The sequence below is a fragment of the Anabrus simplex genome, chromosome 3 (genome assembly GCF_040414725.1).
Source record: "Anabrus simplex isolate iqAnaSimp1 chromosome 3, ASM4041472v1, whole genome shotgun sequence".
Classification (NCBI taxonomy): Eukaryota; Metazoa; Arthropoda; class Insecta; order Orthoptera; family Tettigoniidae; genus Anabrus; species Anabrus simplex.
This window is the reverse complement of record NC_090267.1, coordinates 390,527,980-390,549,201: the sequence shown is the minus strand read 5'-3', so window position 1 is coordinate 390,549,201 and position 21,222 is coordinate 390,527,980. Positions and strand designations below refer to the sequence as shown.

Sequence of the window (21,222 nt, the reverse complement as noted above, 5' to 3'; positions counted from 1 at the left end):
GGCTATAAACAACAACCAGCCCCGTGGTGTAGGATTCCAATTCCGACTTGCGCAAGGCTTTTAATTCTAAACTGAGGGCTGAAACGGGGTGCTGAAGTATTTGTGTTCGAACGCTCTGAATTGCATGAAAATTGGTAGGAAAGCTCAAATGTGGTAACTAAAAGCGGACGTGGGGTTCTGTCCCGAGAAAATCACACATTTGATCAAACGAGTAACTTAAAGTAGTAACGGTTAGTAACATTATGCTATGAGGTTTGTTCGTAACGTTGAACATGACTGGAAAGCACCCTGTAAAAATGAATTACCTATTGCACACTCCAAGTATTCATACGGACGAAACGTATCTCCGTACATCTTCAGTATGTACTGTATGTTCGTCGGTCTGATGGTTTAAGTCAGGGCTCTCCAATGTTCGTTTCTACGCGAGCACATTCACATAACTAAGGGTATGTGGGCGTCAGGTACGATTCCACTAATTCGACTACTGTTATCGGTATTACAACGACTATATAATAATAATAATAATAATAATAATAATAATAATAATAATAATAATAATAATAATAATAATAATAATAATAAATCTAGAATTAAAAATTATATGACAATATATTTACTCACATGATTAATGTGAAATCTGGCACTGCATGCTCACTGCAAGTTGAGGAAAGTCTCGTATGTAACTGGAACAGGCTGCTCTTAACGCGTCATCCAGGTGTGAGTCTGTCAGGCAGGATTGGTATTTGTTTTTTTTATTATATTCATAGTCGAAAACGCGACTTCACAAAGATAGGTAGGACCAAAACAAGATTGCATCTTCAGAGCAACACTGCGGGTAATGGGATATTTTTTTACCGTCAACCAGAGCCCAAAAATTGCCACATGTTGCGTAGGAGGATTTCGAAGAAAGGTCTGACTGAAGGCTTAAAATATCCATTTCTAATTCTTCAGAATTATAATTTTCGAATATTTCACACACCCTCCCTCCAAGCTCACAAACGTCAACAGAAGCGAAGGGATTATTGACAAACAAGATCACTGGTTCAAGCATTGAAAACTGGCTAAATCTGCTACCAAATTCGGACCCAAGAGTTTCAAGATGTTTAGCAAGAGATGAAAAATCACGCTTGCCGCCATTTACTGTATCTGCCATAGATTTCAAATTTGGAAAATGCGAAAGGGAATTTCTATTTAAATGGACAATCCATACCTTAAGTTTCTTTTCAAATTCATTGACAATACTTATCATACCTGAAATATTATGATCTTTTCCTTGCAATTCGAGATTTAACTCATTTCATTTTGAGCTGATGTCTGCCAAGAATGCTAATTCGATTAACCAAGATATATCATCAAGTTCGTGATAATATTTCCCAGGAGATGATTTCATAAAGTCTCGTATCTCATCCAACAGGCAGCAAAACAGTTCAAGTGTTTTCCCCCTACTAAGCCACCTTATGTCTGCATGAAGGATGACGTCACCATACTCCGAATCTGACATACTTAAAATATTTCTGAACAATCGATGACGTGTAGATGACGATCTTATATAATTCACGACATGAGTTACAATTTTCATGACATGATCGAACTTTAAAACCTTTGTGCATAAAGCTTCTTGGTGAATAATACAATGATAGGAAAGACATTTTGGAAATGATTCATCCTTAGCGCAAAGAGAAAGGAATCCATTCTACCAGTCATAGACGGTGCCCCATCTGTTGTTATAGCGACAAGCTTTGACAGTGGTAAGTTACTCTCTTTGGTGAATTTAACGAAAGCATTAAATATGTCTTCTCCCCTAGTACACCCATGAAGTGGCAATAGCTTGACAAATTCTTCCTTTACTGTAAAATCATTTAAAACCATCCTAGCAAATACACACAACTCAGCAGTGTCAGACATATCAGCACTTTCATCAAGGCAATGCCTGGACTCAGCTAAGAGCCCCGTGGTCGCTAGCCCACTCTCCCAAGTTCAGAGCCCCTGGAGCCCCTTTTAGCCTCCTATTACGACTGATAGGAGATGTTATGGATGTATTCTACCGCTCCCACTTATACTTGCAGGAAACAAACTCAAAATTCCTGACGCGATTAGTGATCGTTCTGCGAGCTGGAAAAGGGTTTCTTCAGCCTCGTGAGAAAGAGATTTTATGATATATCTGAGGCCGCAAATTCAGCCTTTAATCCTAAACAACATAACCAATGTAGCCAGTACATGGACCATGTGCCACTCCGGTATGTGCAGGCCAATTTCCTAGGCAATAGTTATTTAGACAGACCTTGTATAGTCTGTATAAGCCACGGGCTAAGTTGTTACGTATTTATAACACACATCCAGTCTGTTACATGTATACTACTGTAACTCTCTCGACGTCGCTCTCAGCAGACATTTTTACACCTATATGACTCTCTCCTAGGTCAGGTTTTTCTGAGCCATATGCCGAAATAGGAAATCATCCACAGTTCTAGTCTTTCTGGCAAGCACCTAGGGATATGAACTACGAATTTTAGGTAAATGAAATTTTTATAAAGTATGAGAATATATGCCTTTGCTGGCGACATGTAGTGTTTACAGTGCACTATGTCTTCTGGTATGGGCTATATCAAATTTGTTACTTTCATTGACCTGTCTCAGTCTCATCCTTGGCTTTGGCAATATGAAAGTGATTGAGGTATGAGTGATGCTAGTAATATCATTGCTTATGCAGCCAGTCCCTGTTATGAATGGTGTGAAAATATCGCTCATAGGGTCGGTTGGTGCATGCATTTCAGTGGGCTTGGCAGACTGATATGTAATAGCAGCGGCTGGCTCGGTGAAGAAAGCAACGGGAAACTACCTCACTCTTCATTTCCCTAGTACGCCTCCTCAGTGACGCCTAGGCTATTTATGACAGCTGTTGGCGGAGCTGCAGAGGATCAAACCAGCCTTCGGGCTGAATACCCAACCTATAACATACATACATACATGAGAATATATTCTTTATTTATTCCTAAGAATTACAACTCTTTTCTTAATCCGATCGATCAGATTAGCAGTTTGCCTTTTCTTACCACTACGACGGTCATTGTGAGTCAATGCAATGTTTCACTTAAGCCCTTATAACTACATTTTTTTTGGACATTTTTCAATAAATCAAAAAAAATTCCAGAGGGCATTGCACCAAGGAACACGTTATATAAAGAATTATGTAAATACTGTAAGTGAATTTGGCTAGTATTTGAATTTAAAAAACGAATAAAGAAACCAGCGATTTGAGGCTGTTTATCCGGAACTGTATTTAAGCCGGAAGTGATTTTCGAAATTTGTCTTTTTAAGTTTGATAGAGCTACCCAAGTCTCACAATTCGAAACCTTTCCGAACCTTTTAGCCGTTCAACTTTCGGAAATTGATAATTTTACGTTTTCCGTATTATGGGGACCCTACTTTCTGTGCATTCAACATTAAAATCGTTTTCATCATATACCATTACTTTCTTTCTGCCTATCTTCTTCTTCCTGCCCAATTCTTTATTAGGGTCGGCACTACGCGTGGATTTTTACCCAGTTTTACGACAGGATGCCCTTCCTGATACCAATCCTATGTAGTCGGACGTATTCCTATTGTGTGTTTCTACGGTGGTTGGTAGTGTTGTGTGTTGTGAGTGATGAGTTGTGTATTAAATTAATGCAAATACCCAGTGCTCTGAGTTAAAGGAATTAACAGCATGTGGTTAAATTTTCCCGACTCACACGGGAATCGGGCATGGGGATCTAAATCGAAGGCCATTATCCTGACCATTCAACCAGAGAGCTGAATTTTCATTCTTGCTTTCTGTGGCCAAATATATTATACAATCCTGATCTCACGAGATCCTTTGCGAAGAGAATTGAGTACCCTAGTTTTACTGGAGATATTACTGCTGGCTAAACAGATAACTGAAGGACTGGTTGTGGGGTTTTTGTCACGTAACTGTCAGCTTGCATTCGATAGATACTGAGTTCGAACCCCACTATCGGTAGCCCTGAAGATGCTCTTCTGCAGTTTCTCATTTTCAGACATCCGGCTCCATGGCTAAATGGTTAGCGTGCTGGCCTTTGGCCACAGGGGTCCCGGGTTCGATTCCCGGCAGGGTCGGGAATTTTAACCATAATTGGTTAATTTCGCTGGCACAGGGGTTGGGTGTATGTGTCGTCTTCATCATCATTTCATCCTCATCACGACGTGCAGATCGCCTACGGGAGTCAAATCAGAAGACCTGCATCTGGCGAGCCGAACTTGTCCTCGGACACTCCCGGCACTAAAAGCCATACGCCATTTCATTTCATTTCATTTTCAGACCAGGCAGATGCGGGGCTTACCTTGATTAAGGCCACGCCCGCTTCCTTTCCACTCCCAGCCCTTTTCTCTCCCATCGTCGCCAGAAAACCTGTCTGTGTCGGTGCAACGTAAAGCACATGGTAAAAAAAGGTGACTGAAGGCCAAGTTGTTTAGGAGAAAAGAGAAGATAAAACCTATATCTCTGTAAATTTCAGGTTAAAATTGTCACGCCCTTGTAGTTCTATTTTCAAACCTATATCATGCTCACAATTATAGAGAAATTATTAATGGATAAACAGGCTAATTCACACGTAACTGACTTCGCAGAAGACTAACACTGCTAACTTTTAGATCGCTAATACGTACTCGACGTCAATTTATTATCTAGTTCGCATGTTTATTGCCAGCGTTTGCCTCTGATATGTTCTTTTTTTGTAATTACTGATCCCTTCTGTCGTTTATTACAGAGCATCTAATATCGGCTATCAAATTGCAACGAGTAAATAGCATGTAGCGTGTGCAGACTCTCTGGACAAATGAGTCATATTCTGATACTCAGTGAGCCATTACTGACTCGCCCCGTGGCAGTGAGAATGGATTTTAGAGGCAACTTGTGGAAGAGAAATATACCAAGCGTTGAGGAGCTATCTGGCGGTGAGATAGCGGCTGCTGTCTAGAAAGCCAAGAATAACGGCCGAGAGGATCCGTCGTGTTGACCACACGACACCTCGTAATCTGCAGGCATTCGGGCTGAGCATCGTTCGCTTGGTAGGCCATGGCCCTTCGGGCTGTTGCGCCATGGAGTTTAGTTTTTAAATGTCGGGATTGTACTTCATTATTAAGAGGTGGATACTTTCTTCCCAGAGAGACTCTGGAATTGCAAATGTTTACCCTCGCTTTGTTTTATGACAGGGTACAATTTACTAAGGGAATCCAACATTGCCAAATGTATAGGGGTCGGGTGTCCTTCAGACAGTAGCCTATCCTGTGAATTTCAGTTTGTCTCACACTTGTCGATCAACAGTTATTTTATTATATAAATACAATAATGTATATCATTTTGCGGCCATGGAGTATTTGCCAAGAAATATACGATCATCAGTCTGATTCTTCTAAATACGGTTTAAATACCAGGATATTTTTTGTCAAAGAATGCGATCGCTCGTAAAATTGGCAACGTAGTAGCCTTGTAATCTGGATTTTGTTATAAGAAATACGTATGGTTACTTAGAGAACGGACTGGTGAGAAGTTGTCTTGTTCTGAGCCAGATTATAAAACCAACTTCGGAAGTGGAACTGCTACTTGTAGGATCCAACGCACTGCGCCAATGCGATGACCTTCACAATTAATAACTCATTATTAAGAAAAGACTATTTAAACAACTTTTAATTAAATTTACGTCACATCGACACAGGCAGGTCTTATGGCGACGATGGCGAAGAAATGGCTAGAAGTGGGAAGAAAGTGATCGTGTCTTCAACTAAGGCACAGCCCCAGTATTTTCTTGTTGTGAAAATGAGAGACCAGTTAAACAACTGGTAGGCAATCTGATACCTAGGCGACTGCCCTAAATGCAGGTCAGTGGTGATTATTTATTTATTTATTTATTTATTTATTTATTTATTTATTTATTTATTTATTTATTTATTTATTTATTTATTTATTTATTTATTAAATTTGGCACATCTCCTCGTCTCCAGCAGACCAGGTGAACCCCGTACTATTTACAATCTATTTGACACCAGCGACCAAGCTATTACGGCTTTGTATTTTGGAAGAAAATGTTTGACCTGGATACAGATGGAAAGTAAGAGTACTTCAAAGATACGCACAAAATTTCCAACATTAGGATGGTATGTTTTTACATAGCAGAATGTAAACATCTGAAAATTCGAATCAAAAGCAAGCCTGCAGTTTCACGTGAATCTTGATGTAGTGAGCATGGCCATGGGAACTCCACTATTATGTAGAATCAACCACTGAGACTTAAAAATGAATATAAAAATCACACTTGTATTGGGAATATTTACTCCTTGGTAGACCTCGACCACTCTCCTGACTACGGTACACCAGGGTCTGACAGACCCTGTTTTTAAAACCATTAAAAGCTGAGAGTTTGTTCTTGTGTTTTTATTTTGTTTTATTAAATCACATGTAACTGATTAACTTACTATATTTTGATTATTATAACAATTTCTAATTACATTATTCAATTATTTTCCTCAAGAAATGCACAAAATTCAGCAAGGTGTTTTCTGACCATCGTTCATTATTAATTAATTTCTTGGGGCTATTTCTAGCCGGCTGCAGCCCTTGTAAGGTAGACCCTCCGATGAGGGTGGGCGGCATCTGCCATGTGTAGGTAACTGCGTGTTATTGTGGTGGAGGATAGTGTTATGTGTGGTGTGTGAATTGCAGGGATGTTGGGGACAGCACAAACACCCATCCCCCGAGCCACTGGAATTAATCAATGAAGGTTAAAATCCCCGACCCGGTCGGGAATCGAACCCGGGACCCTCGGAACCGAAGGCCAGTACACTGACCATTCAGCCAACGAGTCGGACATCGTTCATTAAACAAGCGATAATTTGCACTATGTTTTCTGGTATGGGCTAGAGCAATTTTGTTACTTTCTTTGATCTGTCTCTGTCTTATCCTTGGCTTTAACAATATGAAAGTGACTGAGGTATGAGCGATGCTAGTAATGCCATTCCTTATGCAGCCAGTCCCTGCTATGAATGGTGTGAAAATGTTGCTCATAGGGCCGGTTGGTGCTTGTATTTCAGTGGGCTTGGCAGACTGATATGTAATAGCAACTTCTGGCTCACTGCGGAAAGCAACGGAAAACTACCTCACTCCTCATTTCCCTAGTACTGTACACCTCTTCAGTGATGCCTAGTCGTCTATGACAGCTGTTGAGGATCCAACTAGCCTCCGGGATGAGGACTAAACATACAATTATTAATTTATCCAACAATGACAAACATTCAAACTGTTATATTAAGTAAGGAAATTAATATTGATAGTATACGAAGAGGTCAAGAAAGCAAAAGCTCCAAATTATTTTATAGACAGTTCACGAAATGTCAATATAGCACGTCGTCAAAATATACTTTAAGAATCGAGGACAAAATAATGTGCTGGGTCATCACAACGTTCAATTTCTTCGTCACATTTTGATGTTTCCAACAATTAATCAGAATTTGTACTGGCTGAACTCATTTTGCACTATACACAGGAATTCACTCGCACTTGAGGTATGAACAATACTAGTAATCCCCCTCCTTGTTCAGACTGTCCATGTTATGAATGGTGTGAAAATGCCGCTCATAGGGTCGATTGATGCATGTATTTTACTGGGTTTGGCAGAATGATATGTAATAACAACTTCGTGCTCTATAATCTATTAGTTTCTATTGATAGTTCAAGTACAAGTATGAAGGGTGAGTTCTCCAGCTAATCAATACTTTATTTTACACAGTGTCAATATTATTTACATAAAAAGACTGTACCATATTTATATTTTAACATTAAGTAATTTTAGAATAGTGGCATTCATGTTTATTTAATGGCATCCTTGTTTAATTTTAATTTTGGTACTGTTTATTCTGTACAGTCGCTATTAAGCAGGTTCTCTAGTACCTGAAGATGACCTATTTACAGGTCGAAACCGGTACTGTCTTTTTATGTAAATAATATTGACACTGTGTAAAATAAAGTATTGATTAGGTGGAGAACTCATCCTTCATACTTGTAACTTCGTGCTCGTTGAGGAAAGCAACGAGAAACTACATCACTCCTCATTTCCATAGTACTGTATGCCTCTTCAGTGACGCCTAGGCCATCTATGACAGCTGATGTTGGAGCTGTTGAGGAACAAACCAGCCTTCGTGCTGAATACTCAAAATTGACGATAAAGAAATTCCTTTTAATTATCATAAATTACCCTGGCTCATGCGGCAGCGCGCCTGCCTCTCACCACTGGGTTTCGTGGTTCAAATCCTGGTCACTCTATGTGAAATTTGTGCTGGACAAAGCGGATGAGGAGCGGGTTTTTCTCCGGGTACCCCGGGTACTACGGTTTTCCCTGTCATCTTTAATTACAACAAAACTCTCCAATATCACCCCATTTCATCTGTTATTCTTTAATCATTGTCCGAGAGGAGTGCAACAGGCTTCGGCAGCCGGCACAGTTCCTATCCTTGCCGCCAGATGGGGGGTTCATTCATTCCATTCCTGACCCGGTCAGATGACTCGAAACAGGCTAATTCCTTTACAGATGCGAGTGAGAGTAAGAGCGTGTATGTTAGCAAGATGTAATTCTGCTAAAGTTTAAGATATACTTGCAGAAAATTATTGTAAATGTGGTTAAGTGTAGTCTAATAGAGGGCCTTGCGCCCTAACTTCGCCAGTTTTATATAAATAAATAAATAAATAAATAAATAAATAAATAAATAAATAAATAAATAAATAAATAAATAAATAAATAAATAAATAAATAAATAAATAAATAAATAAATAAATAAATAAATAAACTCGGTGGCCTCCAGATAAGAGGCAACCAGTCCCTGCACCACGGTGAAACTCGCTTGCTTTGAATATTAAAAACATATTGCAGCACTTTTTTTTTGCATTTGTGCAGTTTATCAGCACGCAGAATTAGAAATAAATTATATAGTAATGTAATCTGTTTCTTTGATTTCGTAGTGTTTCAAGCATTCATTTGGTGCTGCAAGTAGCGAAAAATATGTTCCATTCTTTAAAGAAACCAGAAGTAAAGGTATTTCTTTGGAAACCAGCAGGACGTGAGAGTACCGTACCTCGAGGTGCAAAGATAGCCGTTTTAGATACAAAGAAAAAAAAATGTTAACTTGAGCGGAAAGCGTTGACCTGAAAGAGCAGTAAATTGTGGAAACGCGGAGATGGCGAGAGTTGAGTTGGTCGTGCATGGGAGGCTTTATGGTGATAGATAGCACATTCCTAATGAGAGCATAGAATGTAGGCTGTATAGTTCCTTACGATTATATATGAACAGGAATGTAGTTATTTAAGGAAGTGGATGCCTACTGGTTTGTAAAAGACATAGATTGTGTGTTCTTAATAACTGAGAGAAAGGGGTTCTAATAATAATAATAATAATAATAATAATAATAATAATAATAATAATAATAATAATAATGGTTTAACGCCTCACAAACTACTTTTACGGTTTTTGCAAACCCAGAAAACTGTTCTTGATAAGGACATGTCTGACGTGATCTGTATAGAACAACATGGTTTGTTATACGAGACATTACCGCATAGACGAATGTGTTTCTACAATCGCTTGGAAGTGACTTCCATGTTGTTTTGTCTTCTGTCAACAATGATAAAACCGCGCGAGCTGACCGTGCGGTTAGTGGCACGCAGCTGTGAGCTTGCATCCGGGAGATAGTGGGTTCGAACCCCACTGTCGGCAGCCCTGAAGATGATTTTCCGTGGTTTTCCATTTTCACACCAGGAAAATGCTGGGGTTGTACCTTAATCAAGGCAACGGCCGCTTCCTTGCCATTCCTAGGCCTTTCCTGTCCCATCGTCGCCATAAGACCTATCTGTGTCGGTGCGACGTAAAGCAAATAGCAACAACAACAACAATGATAAAAATAACAACGATGACGTCAACTGCAGACGCTACACTGGTGGCAGACTAAATTTTTTAAAATATACGGTTTCTCGAGACTAAGATAACAATAAAAATAGGTCGGCGGCGTTAAACAGTGAGAGTGGGGTCTATGATGCTTACGGAATATTTTACACGAATCGCTTTTATGCCATGTGCATCGTCCAAACAAGGAACAAATGTGTTCACGTTATTCTCGATGCTGTGCGTAGTATGTGATCAAGACCTCTTGCCTCAAAGCCCGAAGAACGGTATCCAGTCTGTAGAAATGCTAGGTTCACCTGGATTTGAACCGGAATATTGAGGGGAAAACGTTGAAAATGACCGAAAGTGGGATAGCCTATTAACTCTCGCCTTCACTCACGATTAGTTATTTTAACGTGAGGCAGAATGCTTCCATACTATTCCATGAAATCAGACATAAACTCGTGCCAGAGGCAGGAATCGAACCTGAATGAATCAGGCGGGAAACTGCAATGTTAACCGCAAGACCACGTCTGTGGGCTTAAACAGTTCCTCTCGTGACACACTATTCTCCTTGGAACGTCATTCACTGTCCGTATCTCGAATGTGCAAGAGAGCAATACCACCTGAAAATTGGTGTTAATGTTTGTTCCATTCAACACATGTAATCCGAGCTTCACTCATTAGCTAGTGCTTTGTAGATGCTCTGGACCACACAAAGCGTTAACAAGCTTCGTAATGATGCCTTCCCGCGTTAGGCCCTTGTATAATGCATAGAGAAGCTCTCCTTTCTACATGCAGGACTGCCATCTATTGCGCAAAAGACTTCATTTTGGCCTCCCTTTGAACGAAATGGGTTATCATAGACATTCGTACACTGGAGCTGTCTAATCAGCGAAAGCTATTTTTAGGTTTACCGCAGTTTGCGAGAACCATGGATAACATACCACGCTACCAACCACCATGGGAACACGTTGGTGTTAACCCATTCATGTGGTTGGCGTCAGGAAGGGAATCCGGCCGTAAAACAGGGCCAAGTCCACATGTGTGACACATTTCACATCCAGGACCTCATTAGGCTGTGGAAAAAGTTGTAGTAGAAGAAGAAGGAAGGTCAGAACCGCGGATGTAAAGCAAATGCATGCTGGTCAGTGAGGTAATCTTTATTGTACATTCATGAAAAAGTTTAATTATTTCAAGACTTGACGAGATAAATTGAAAACAACCCCAGGTTCATTTCTAGTGAGACGCCGCCGACTCCATTCTTCGAGGGGCCAGAGGTCTTCCATTTCTGATTAGTACAAGTGGTTGGTTGCCTAGTTGTACTCCCCCTTGGAACAGTACTCACCATAACCAGCAGATAAATATTTCATCGTTCTTCTGTCCACAAAACTTTCCATTAACAGCGTTGTCGCGATATCAATGAAATCGTGGTTTCCCGACTTTGAAGGGGATGACTTTCTAGTCACTATTCGGAGCTGAATGGAGTTGTTTCAAACATGATGAGCAATATGTTGGAAGTATCCGGTTCACGTACCAGTTTGGATAGTTTTGTGCTTTAAGAGAGTGACCATGGCGGCTCTAACCCTTGGACTCAATAACGTTCGAACTTCTCCACTAGCGATGCTTGGACTTATTTTCCATTATTATGGCAACTCAGGCGAATTCGTATCCCTTGATAAACATATTTAAATATAACACACCGAGTGAATTTGCTGCGCTGTTCGAGTCACGTAACTGTGAGCTTGCATTCGACATATAGTGGGTTCGAACCCCACCGCCGACAACCCTAAAGATGGTTTTCCCGTAGTTTTACACTGTCAAATTCTGGGTTATATCTTTATTAAGGCCACAGTCATCAGTGCATACATAATGGGGGTTGTCATCGAATTCTAATGGATGGGAGCTCTGGAAAGAGGTGACTAAAAGGGGACCTCATGGTCTCTCAATTTCAGAGCGTAGGTTGGCGACCACGGGGTCCTTGTCTGAGCTTGGTATTGCTTACACTTACTTGGACCAGACTCCTACCTTCATCTTTCCTATCTGACCTCCCTTTATCACCTCTTGTTCTCTTCTGACGTTGAAGCCCTTAGATTTGCAAGGTCCTATGTGATTCTTCCCTTTGTTTTGTTACATTTTATTTCTGGTTAATATTAATAGAGGGTAGTTGCCCAGTTGTATAAATGAATAGATTAAATACATATGTTAAGGATTCGGAAATGTTGACCGTACTGTTCCTACTCTCTAAATGAAACAAAAAGAAAGTTCTGCGTTGAGCGAAGGTTAAAGTTCTGAAATAAAGGTAAAATTTATAGCCTGATTTATCTTAAATTAAAGTTCTTTTCTCCTAAGATACAGATTACTGATGCCAAGACTACTGAAGCAGAACCGATGGCGAGCCGTAAGGAATCTGGCCTTACTACTGACCGGATGCCATTTTTCAGGTTTTCAAGCTACAGGTCTTGATTACACACGATGCTTCGCTTCGAGAATAACGTGAACATACCGTATTTATTCCTTTTTTGGATGATAAATACAGTACAAATGCGATTCGTGCAAAATGTTCCGTATACATCATACCTGTTTTTATTTCTCTCGCAAGAAACTGTACTTTATTAGATTTCTTCACTGTTCACCACTGTTTGCGGTCGGTTTGCAACATACTATAATGCCACGTAATAGACTGTAAATTGCAAAGCAAACATAGAAAATTTATACATAAATATCTTTCTTCATTTTATGATAAAATTAGTTGACATTTTGAAATAGCATTTGTACACTTATTTAGTATATTTATTATTTAGTGTTAAACACAGTGAAACTGTGAGTTTTTGCTTATATAGTCGACTAGTTATTCTAGCCGCCATTAATGGATAATTTTGTGTTTATTTGAAGAAAACGTATCATTGAAATCCCTTCAGGAGTAGTACCATCCAGCAGAGATGAGTGTCAGTAAAGGAGACAAAACTCGTCTCATTTAACGGTAGTCGGTCATTGTAAAATTGTTGATTAGTTTTAGAGGCATACATTGTACCTTATCGTCTCTGCATTTGAGACATATCTGAAAACTAGTATTGCTAATATTTTTCTGCAGAATATCATGGGAAAATACACACTCAGTATAGGCACCTATTTCAAGTACCAAATCCTATAAGACCATTCCATGTTAAGAAAACAATATTGCTCTTATGGACCTACAAGAAGCGAACACACTACCGCTCAGACAATCAGTCAATCACTACTGATTGGCACTTAGGGCAGTCGCCCAGGTGGCAGATTCCCTATCTGTTGTTTTCCTACCCTTTTCTTAAATGACTGCAAAGAAATTGGAAACTTATTGAACATCTTCCGTGGTAAGCTATTCCAATCCCTAACGCCCCTTCCTATAAACGAATATTTGCTCCAATTCGTCCTCTTGAATTACAACTTTATCTTCATTTTGTGATCTATCCTACTTTTAAAGACACCACTCAGACTTTTTCGTCTACTGATGTCCTCCCACGCCATCTCTCCACTGACAGATCGGAACATACCACTTAGTCGAGCAGCTCGTCTCCTTTCTCCCAAGTCTTCCCAGCCCAAACTTTGCAACATTTTTGTAACGCTACTCTTGTCGAAAATCGCCAGAACAAATCGAGCTGCTTTTCTTTGGATTTTTTCCAGTTCCTGAATCAAGTAATCCTGGTGAGGGTCCCATACACTGGAACCATACTATAGTTGGGGTCTCACCAGAGACAAATATCCTCTCTCCTTTACTTCGTTACTACAACCCCTAAATACCCTCATAACCATGTGCAGAGATCTGTACCCTTTATTTACAATCATCACTTATGTGACTACCCCAATGAAGATATTTCCTTATATTAATACCTAGGTATTTACAATGATCCCCAAAGGGAACTTTCACCCCTTCAACGCAGTAATTAAAACTGAGAGGACTTTTCCTATTTGTGAAACTCACAACCTGACTTTTATCCCCGTTTATTATCATACCATACCCACAATTCTTTGTGATTAAGGACTATTGTAAGATACTTCATATCGTATTATGAAAGAAAGAAAAAAGGAGGAACATTTTTGCCCACGTGTTATTAAAATAACTACTGAAGCTTTTCTATTTCATAAACACATTCGCCGGTGGGAACATCCGTTGCATTGTTGCTTTCCTTCATTTTAGTTCTGTGCCGCTCTGGTACATGCAGGGTGTAATACGTTACTTTGTGAATCCTGGCAGCTTATTCCTGTAGTAGAGAAGTCGTCTGTCTATGTGTTGCGTATGTATTTTAGTCTTTATATCAGAGCGAACGTGTCGTGTGTTGAGTGAGTGTTATGTGACTGATTAGCCTACGTATGCATTTTTTTTCTTGAATATTAATACAGTGATTTATTTACTTTATTGATGAGCCTGAGGAGTAAATAAAAAGCAAACTGTGCTTAATTTGCAACTTATTTTCTTTAACCTTTTATCTTACCGTAATTTAAAAGCTGAGTTTCACAAATCTATGTTCGACCGTTTTGTCGTTATGCTGTGAACATCAAAATCAGCCCCTCTAACCCACCCCCAGTCCCCTAGAATTCATGAATATCCGACTCGTTGGCTGAATGGTCAGCGTACTGCCCTTCGGTTCAGAGGTTCCCGGGTTCGATTCCCGGCCGGGTCTGGGATTTTAACCTTAATTGGTTAATTCCAATGGCACGGGGGCTGGGTGTATGTGTTGTCTTCATCATCATTTCATCCTCATCACGACGCGCAGGTCGTCTACGGGAGTCAAATATAAAGACCTGCACCTGGCGAGCCGAACCCGTCCTGGGATATCCTGGCACTAAAAGCCATACGACATTTCATTTCATGTGCAGTGTTTTGGTGAAATTGATGGTGAAGTCATTTTCGCCAGCCCAGAGATATAAAGCACAGTATTTTCTACATAATACACACAAACACTCAAGATTTGGCTCATAAAATTTCTTATTAGTACACAGTTTATGATGAAAGCCATAAATTGTGCGTCTTGTCAAAATAGATCTTAGTGGCTAGGTTTCGTTCGTCATCTCTTGTCGGTAACTGCCTCAGTAGCGTAGACGTCTCGAGGTATTTCTGCACGTTTCTGTTTTATTCTATGGATCACTTTAGGTGCTAGATTCGTAGCAGGTAGTAATAGATTCAGCCGTATATCTTCTAAATAGAATTTTTCTCTTGCCAGTTCATAAACTAGCTGAGAAGACGTTGTTCTCGAGACTCCCAACACTCTTTTGAGGGGCGGTATGCTGCTTTTATTTTTTCTGGTGTAGTTAAATCAGTTAACGCTTTTCCCAAATCAGTGCAATACCTTATGAGAGTACAGGGGAGATTTTTGCGTGGAACAGCGTTAAGGCTGTTTGTAAAGACAATATGGCAATGTTTTTAATAGTGCGTAGCTCTCTCCTTTATGTGGAGTCGGAATGAATTCTGAATGAAGTCTGTAGGGTAATGCCAAGATATTTATATGAATTTACAGTCTCGATCTCGTTTTTTTCTCCTAGTGTCACTTTGTCTTCTGCTGAGGCTTTACCCCCTTTCCGGTAGATCATGTGCATTGTTTCGGTTAAATTGATGGTGAAGTCATTTTGATCAGGCCCGAGATATGCAGCATTTAATGTCATAATGTGCATTGGTAAAATGTGGTCCTCTCCCTAAATTTATAATTATCCAGTTTACGGATATTTCCTTTACTACAGTAATAGACCATGCGTATGGCTTCACAAGATTTGTATGAATCCTTTCAAATCAAGAAGGGCCATTTCACTTCTTAGCTGCTTGCTGATGGGAATACAAAATATTAGAAATGATTTTGGGGTGGTTCCATGACTGCCAAATCATTGGTCCGGTAACAGTAACTTCAAGAAGCACTTTAAGTATTCCGCTGTAGGTTCAGCTTTCTGTTCTTGATAGACGATCTGAGGCTGTTCTGAACTAACTTCAAAATGTTGTCTTGTTCTTGTCAGTTGAAAGAATGTCAACTCATCTTGTAGTCCCATTGTCGACGACGCAGTGAACTTCCTCGACGACTTTAAAATACTTTTCAGCTGTCCTGCTAATAATTCTGTGGCGTGCCACTGTTTCAGTCTCACTACAGTGCCTGCAGCGGATTCCGTCATGGCTGTGTCCATGGATTGCTCTTACGGGAACAATATTTCCTTGCAATTTGATGACACCCCTCCATTCAGAGCTGCTGATTCCTGGTCTAGAATATAACCATCTGTTGGCCGATGGGCAATCTTCATATAGAATAATACCTTTGCCATGAGTACGAAGTTGACATCTGATCTTAAATTCGTATTCTCAGATGTTCCCATATGAAAACAGATAGTTTGGTCACGAATGCCTATAACATTTCGAAATGTCTGCGCTTAGATCTCTTGTTCCGATACTTTCCTAAAATTTGACATGTATTTAATTGCTGAATCAAGGCTTTCCACTCCGATCTAAAGATACCAAATCCTTTTATTTTTCGAGATGAGAATATAATCGCATCTAGAGTGTCAATTGGCAGCTGCATAATATTCTTGATTGAACTCTTTATTTTATAATTTTGTCCAAAGTTGCGACAAATTCAGTTTGTTGGGAGTTTGAAAGTGATAAATTAATGAAGGCAAAGTAAACTGATTAACGACGGAGAACTTCTGTTCTGGCTTCAGACGAGGACTGCTGAGTAGCAGATGAAGACATTCATTAAGTTCATGTGGTTTTCTTTCTTTGTCAAAAACTTATGTCTGAAAAAATATGTAATCATCTCGGTTTTATTAACGGAACGAATTGCAGAACCTGATTATAAAGGGACAGGAGAGCTATCAAGTTTCCCTTTTTGCAATGCTAATGGCAACGGATTTATAAACAATCAATCTGTTGCCACTCACCTTCGCTACATGGCATTACGGCTGAAATTATACAAAACGTTATGACAATTTCCACAGCTAGAATAATAAAAAGCCCAAGACATAAATAAACTCTGTGGTCCACATCACTGGATTTTAAATGTTCAAGGGCTGAAAAAATATTTGCACGTTAACTAAAAGATATTATAGTCCAGGGTAATATTCTGATTAAAGGCTGTGTTTGCCTGATTCGTGATTTATTTTTCTGTGTCTCCCCTTTATTTACAGTATTCTCTACCAATTACCTCTCTTTTGTTGCAGATGTTGATGGCGTCCCTCCCCGTTCTTGCTGCCCTGCTGGCCCTGACGCCCTCATCGACTGCTCAGTCCAACTACGCCAGCCATGCGAACAATGTGGAATATATCGGCGAGGGGCTGCCAGAACAAGCCACTTTGGACGGCAAGGTGACCAAGCTGGACGATCTGTCTCCCATCATCTCCCTGAACCGAACGAGAGCCACCCTAAACTGCGCCGCAGGAAACATGGAGGTTGAGCTCAAGTTCAAGGAGCCGTTCTTCGGTATTGCCTACGCTGACTTCGATAGAAATAGCGCCTGTCAGGTGGCGGGTAAAGGAGCTTACACCTACACGCTGGAACTGCCACTCAAGGGCTGCGGTACCAAGCAGGTAAACATGATCATATTATTATTGTAACATACGTACTGGTATGTGGAAAGGGATTTTAAATAAAGGAATGTGATAGATAAATGACACAGAAACAAGTAATTAGTCGAAGCCTGTTACAACGACTCCGAAAGGACCACCAATTAACGGTCGTTCTAGGCGATAGTCACAAAAACCGGTTTTTTTGTTGCTAAAAATGACACACCTGTAAGTTTTCAGCTGCACACTTACATGGTTAATTAACTGAATTAGGTTTAAACTTCAAGAAACATTAAGTGAAATGAGTACTGTATTTACAATGCAGTATTTGCGGAGTGGGATTGAGACGAATTTTTATTCTAATATTTACACGGTAGGTACAGCAGTAATACTATGTCAGCAAAATATATATAGTACGTAATAAGTGAGGAAAGAATTAGCAACAATGTAAATTGATCAATGTCGCACACCGTCTTTGATAATAAACAAGATGCTCTCCCTGTCCTTCCAGATTGTAAAAAAAACGTTGTCTGTGATACATCCAATTCCTTGGCGACATTGATATTGGTTTCATCTTGCAGTATAATCGCCATATTATGTGTGACTTTTCTTTTGCGACATCTTCACAGACACTACTTAACAGACAGACTGATTTGAAATCTACCATCTACTGAAAGCATGAGTTTGAAAATGAGCTTTACATTGTCGCCAGTAATCCCCAAACGCGTAACAAAGAGAAATCAACACTGGACGTTATAGACGATACATTTCTCCGAAAATGTGATAAAAGTACGCCGTACGACGTCGTACTAAACGGTTTTTTAATACACTGTTTATATAGGAATTAGAAGGGACCGTTTGATTTCACTGTTATATCCGATACGTCGTTAAAAGCGATGCCACAATAAACAGTTTCGACTGTAATTCAGATTCCTTAAACTGCTATTGATAGAGAGAACTGGGAAATAGAACGGCCAAGGTTAGACGTCTGGCAGTTTTCTATCCCCTAATAAACCCTAAAGAAGGATATATGCCTGTAAGGGGTAACTTCAAAATAAAGTCAGTTTGTATACATTGCACAGAGAGGAAATGCATATACATGTTATTTTATGTCATTAGCTTCCTGAAAATTATCAAGGCTGCCACAAGGGCAATGAATAACAAACACAAATAATATGGTTAGACAAGTGGTGATGAAAGGTAGGTACATAATAGAAGAGATTAAGGACAATAATGCATTGTTACATAGCACAGTTTTCTTGTATGTATGTTCAGTCCGTCAGCGATTCCGCTGGTGGGATCCTCAACAGCTCTGCCATCAGCTGTCATAGATGGCCTAGGCATCACTGAAGAGGCGTACTAGGGAAATGAGGAGTGAGGTAGTTTCCCGTTGCTTTCCTCACACAGTTTTCTTAATAATAGCATAATTTTCTTAAAATCGCGACAGAGTCCTTAACTGACGAAATTGCAGTTTCCCTTATGGTATTGAATGGAATGTCTAATATTTTGCAGGTCTGTACAAAGAAGGGGTGGAATCGTTTCACGAGCACCCATTACCAATCTAATCACCTGAGTATATTCAAGGCTGTATTTGTTTTTAGAGAATTACCTGTCTTCTGCTTCTAATGCTTGTTGACTCCCATCGTGGTGGTTTCAGATTTGTTTGTGGTATTTTGAGCAGTCCTGTTGAAGATATTTGGCACCAATCTCTTAGGTTCCTCAGCGAAGAGATCCGTCGGCGTCCTCGACCTCTCTTCGCAAATATTTTTCCCCCGGATGACGGACGAGTTGGAATAATCGATACTTCCGTTAATTCCACATGATTTGACCCATGTATTCCAGCTTCCTTTGCCTAAATGTGCACAGTAGCTCTTTTTATTGATTCGTTCACCCCAGTACTTCTTGGTTAGTGACATGCTCAGTTCATAATATTCTAAGCAACCCACATTTCAAAGACTTCTATTTCATTTTCTGACAGGTCTCAGCTGCATTTAGTATCACAGGGAACATGTACCATTTAAAACATTCAGTTTCTCATATCAAGGCTGATGTAAAGTGATTGTAGACCCTGGTAAATCTTAGAAGTCCAAGGTAAATGCCGCAATGAAACATACTACATAACCATACATCGGGGAACTTTGTCATAAATTGATCTGAAAGTTAACCCTGTAGCAGTGAAATGAGGCCGAATACGTACAGCTTAATCCATCTAGTTTATTGCTAGCTTAGCCTATATCTCCTTATTTCTAGTATTCTCCCGCCATTTTCCCCACTTGTTTTTATTAGCAATCATAGTGTGATTTATTTTACTCTCCAGTTCCTCTGCCTTTTATGATTCTCTAATATGAATTCATTCTGATGTTCAGTTTTATTGCCTTCTACTGTTATTCCGTATTATTTTTCAGGTGGGATATAGAATAGAAGCAGCCATCGTGATTCTCTGCTTCATATCTTTACAGTAACTCATTTTACACACACACACACATCTTCATTGAAGACTGTTATGTCTTTCATTGTTCAGTTTCCACGTCTCTATGAATGGATTAAACGCCTCCACAATTCTTGATTTGCAGCTACCTCGTTTAGTACCACACTGAGTCTACCCATTGTCACCTTCGTCTCCCTCTACTTCTCTTAGCTTCCACGGACTTTTTCATTATTCTCCCAGGTAACCTGTCCTCTTCCATTCGTCTCTCATGACCCAACCACTGAGGTCGATGTATACGTACAGCTCAATTCATCGAGTTAATTTCTAGCTTAGCCTATATCTCCTTATTTCTAATATTTTTCTGCCATTTTTCCCACTTGTTTTTATTAGCAATCATTCCCGCTATTTTAATCTCTGTTACTTTTAACTTATGAATAAGGTATCATGAGTCCACCCTATTTTCACACCCATAGAACAAAGTCGGCCTGAAAAAGGACCGAAATAAATATGGTTTCGTCCGAGAACTCCATTCTCAATTAACACATGCTGAACGTGTAAAGGTAATACCACGGTATTCTAATACCCAAGAAATAGAAATAAATGATAACTCACTTCAGTATCATAAGCAATATTTTCTCATACTTATACTCTTCAATTTTCTGAAAGTATTCTGCTTAAGTGGCCCCGGAAGTCAGAAAATGGCCAACATGTTCATTTTTCACATTGATTACCAATCTGTGGACGAACGCTTCCTCAGTAAGAATATACAATACTGTGTATTCTTCAATAAGCTGGTGTATGTATATATGCTCTTTTTATCATTCCTGCTTATAGAAAGCAACTACAAAGCGTTCCAGTACTCTAAACATGCATACACAGTTGACAATATTATGAATAAATCAAATATGTTATAAAGTCTGAAGGTAAATATTTGAGACCATATGAGAGTTATCTTCAAGCCATAGGCATGGTTCTCAAATATGTTACATGAGCCCTTTTTTGTTGACAGAAAAGGTCGTCCTTCCAAGTTTATTTAAAAAGCTTTATATTGAGTCAACTATTCGTAACTGAATAGTCATAAATATTTTCTGTTTGCTTTCTGTTAAATTGCTATTTTGATAATTAAGGGAGACGTATTTACCAAAGTACACTTCATAAAGCAATACAATTTACCAATTGGTGTTTCCTGTACCGAAATTTATTGATTTTTTTAATTTTACAATTTGCTTTACTTCGCACCGACACAGATAGGTAGGGCGACGATGGGATAGGAAAGGGCTATGAGTGGGACGGAAGCGGCCGTGGCCTTAATTAAGGTATAGCCCAAGAATTTACCTGGTGTAAAAATGGGAAACC

At 39.5% G+C, this 21,222-nt stretch overlaps 1 protein-coding gene across 2 annotated transcripts in view; it reads left to right on the top strand.

The window, feature by feature from the left end:
• Positions 1-21,222, top strand: part of pot (papillote) — a 359,995-nt gene that overhangs the window by 323,906 nt on the left and 14,867 nt on the right. For both annotated transcript variants that reach the window (XM_067143338.2, XM_067143339.2), the window contains one exon: positions 17,097-17,462. In XM_067143338.2, the coding sequence (XP_066999439.2) occupies positions 17,097-17,462 (366 nt within the window). The remainder of the gene's footprint in view (positions 1-17,096; positions 17,463-21,222) is intronic.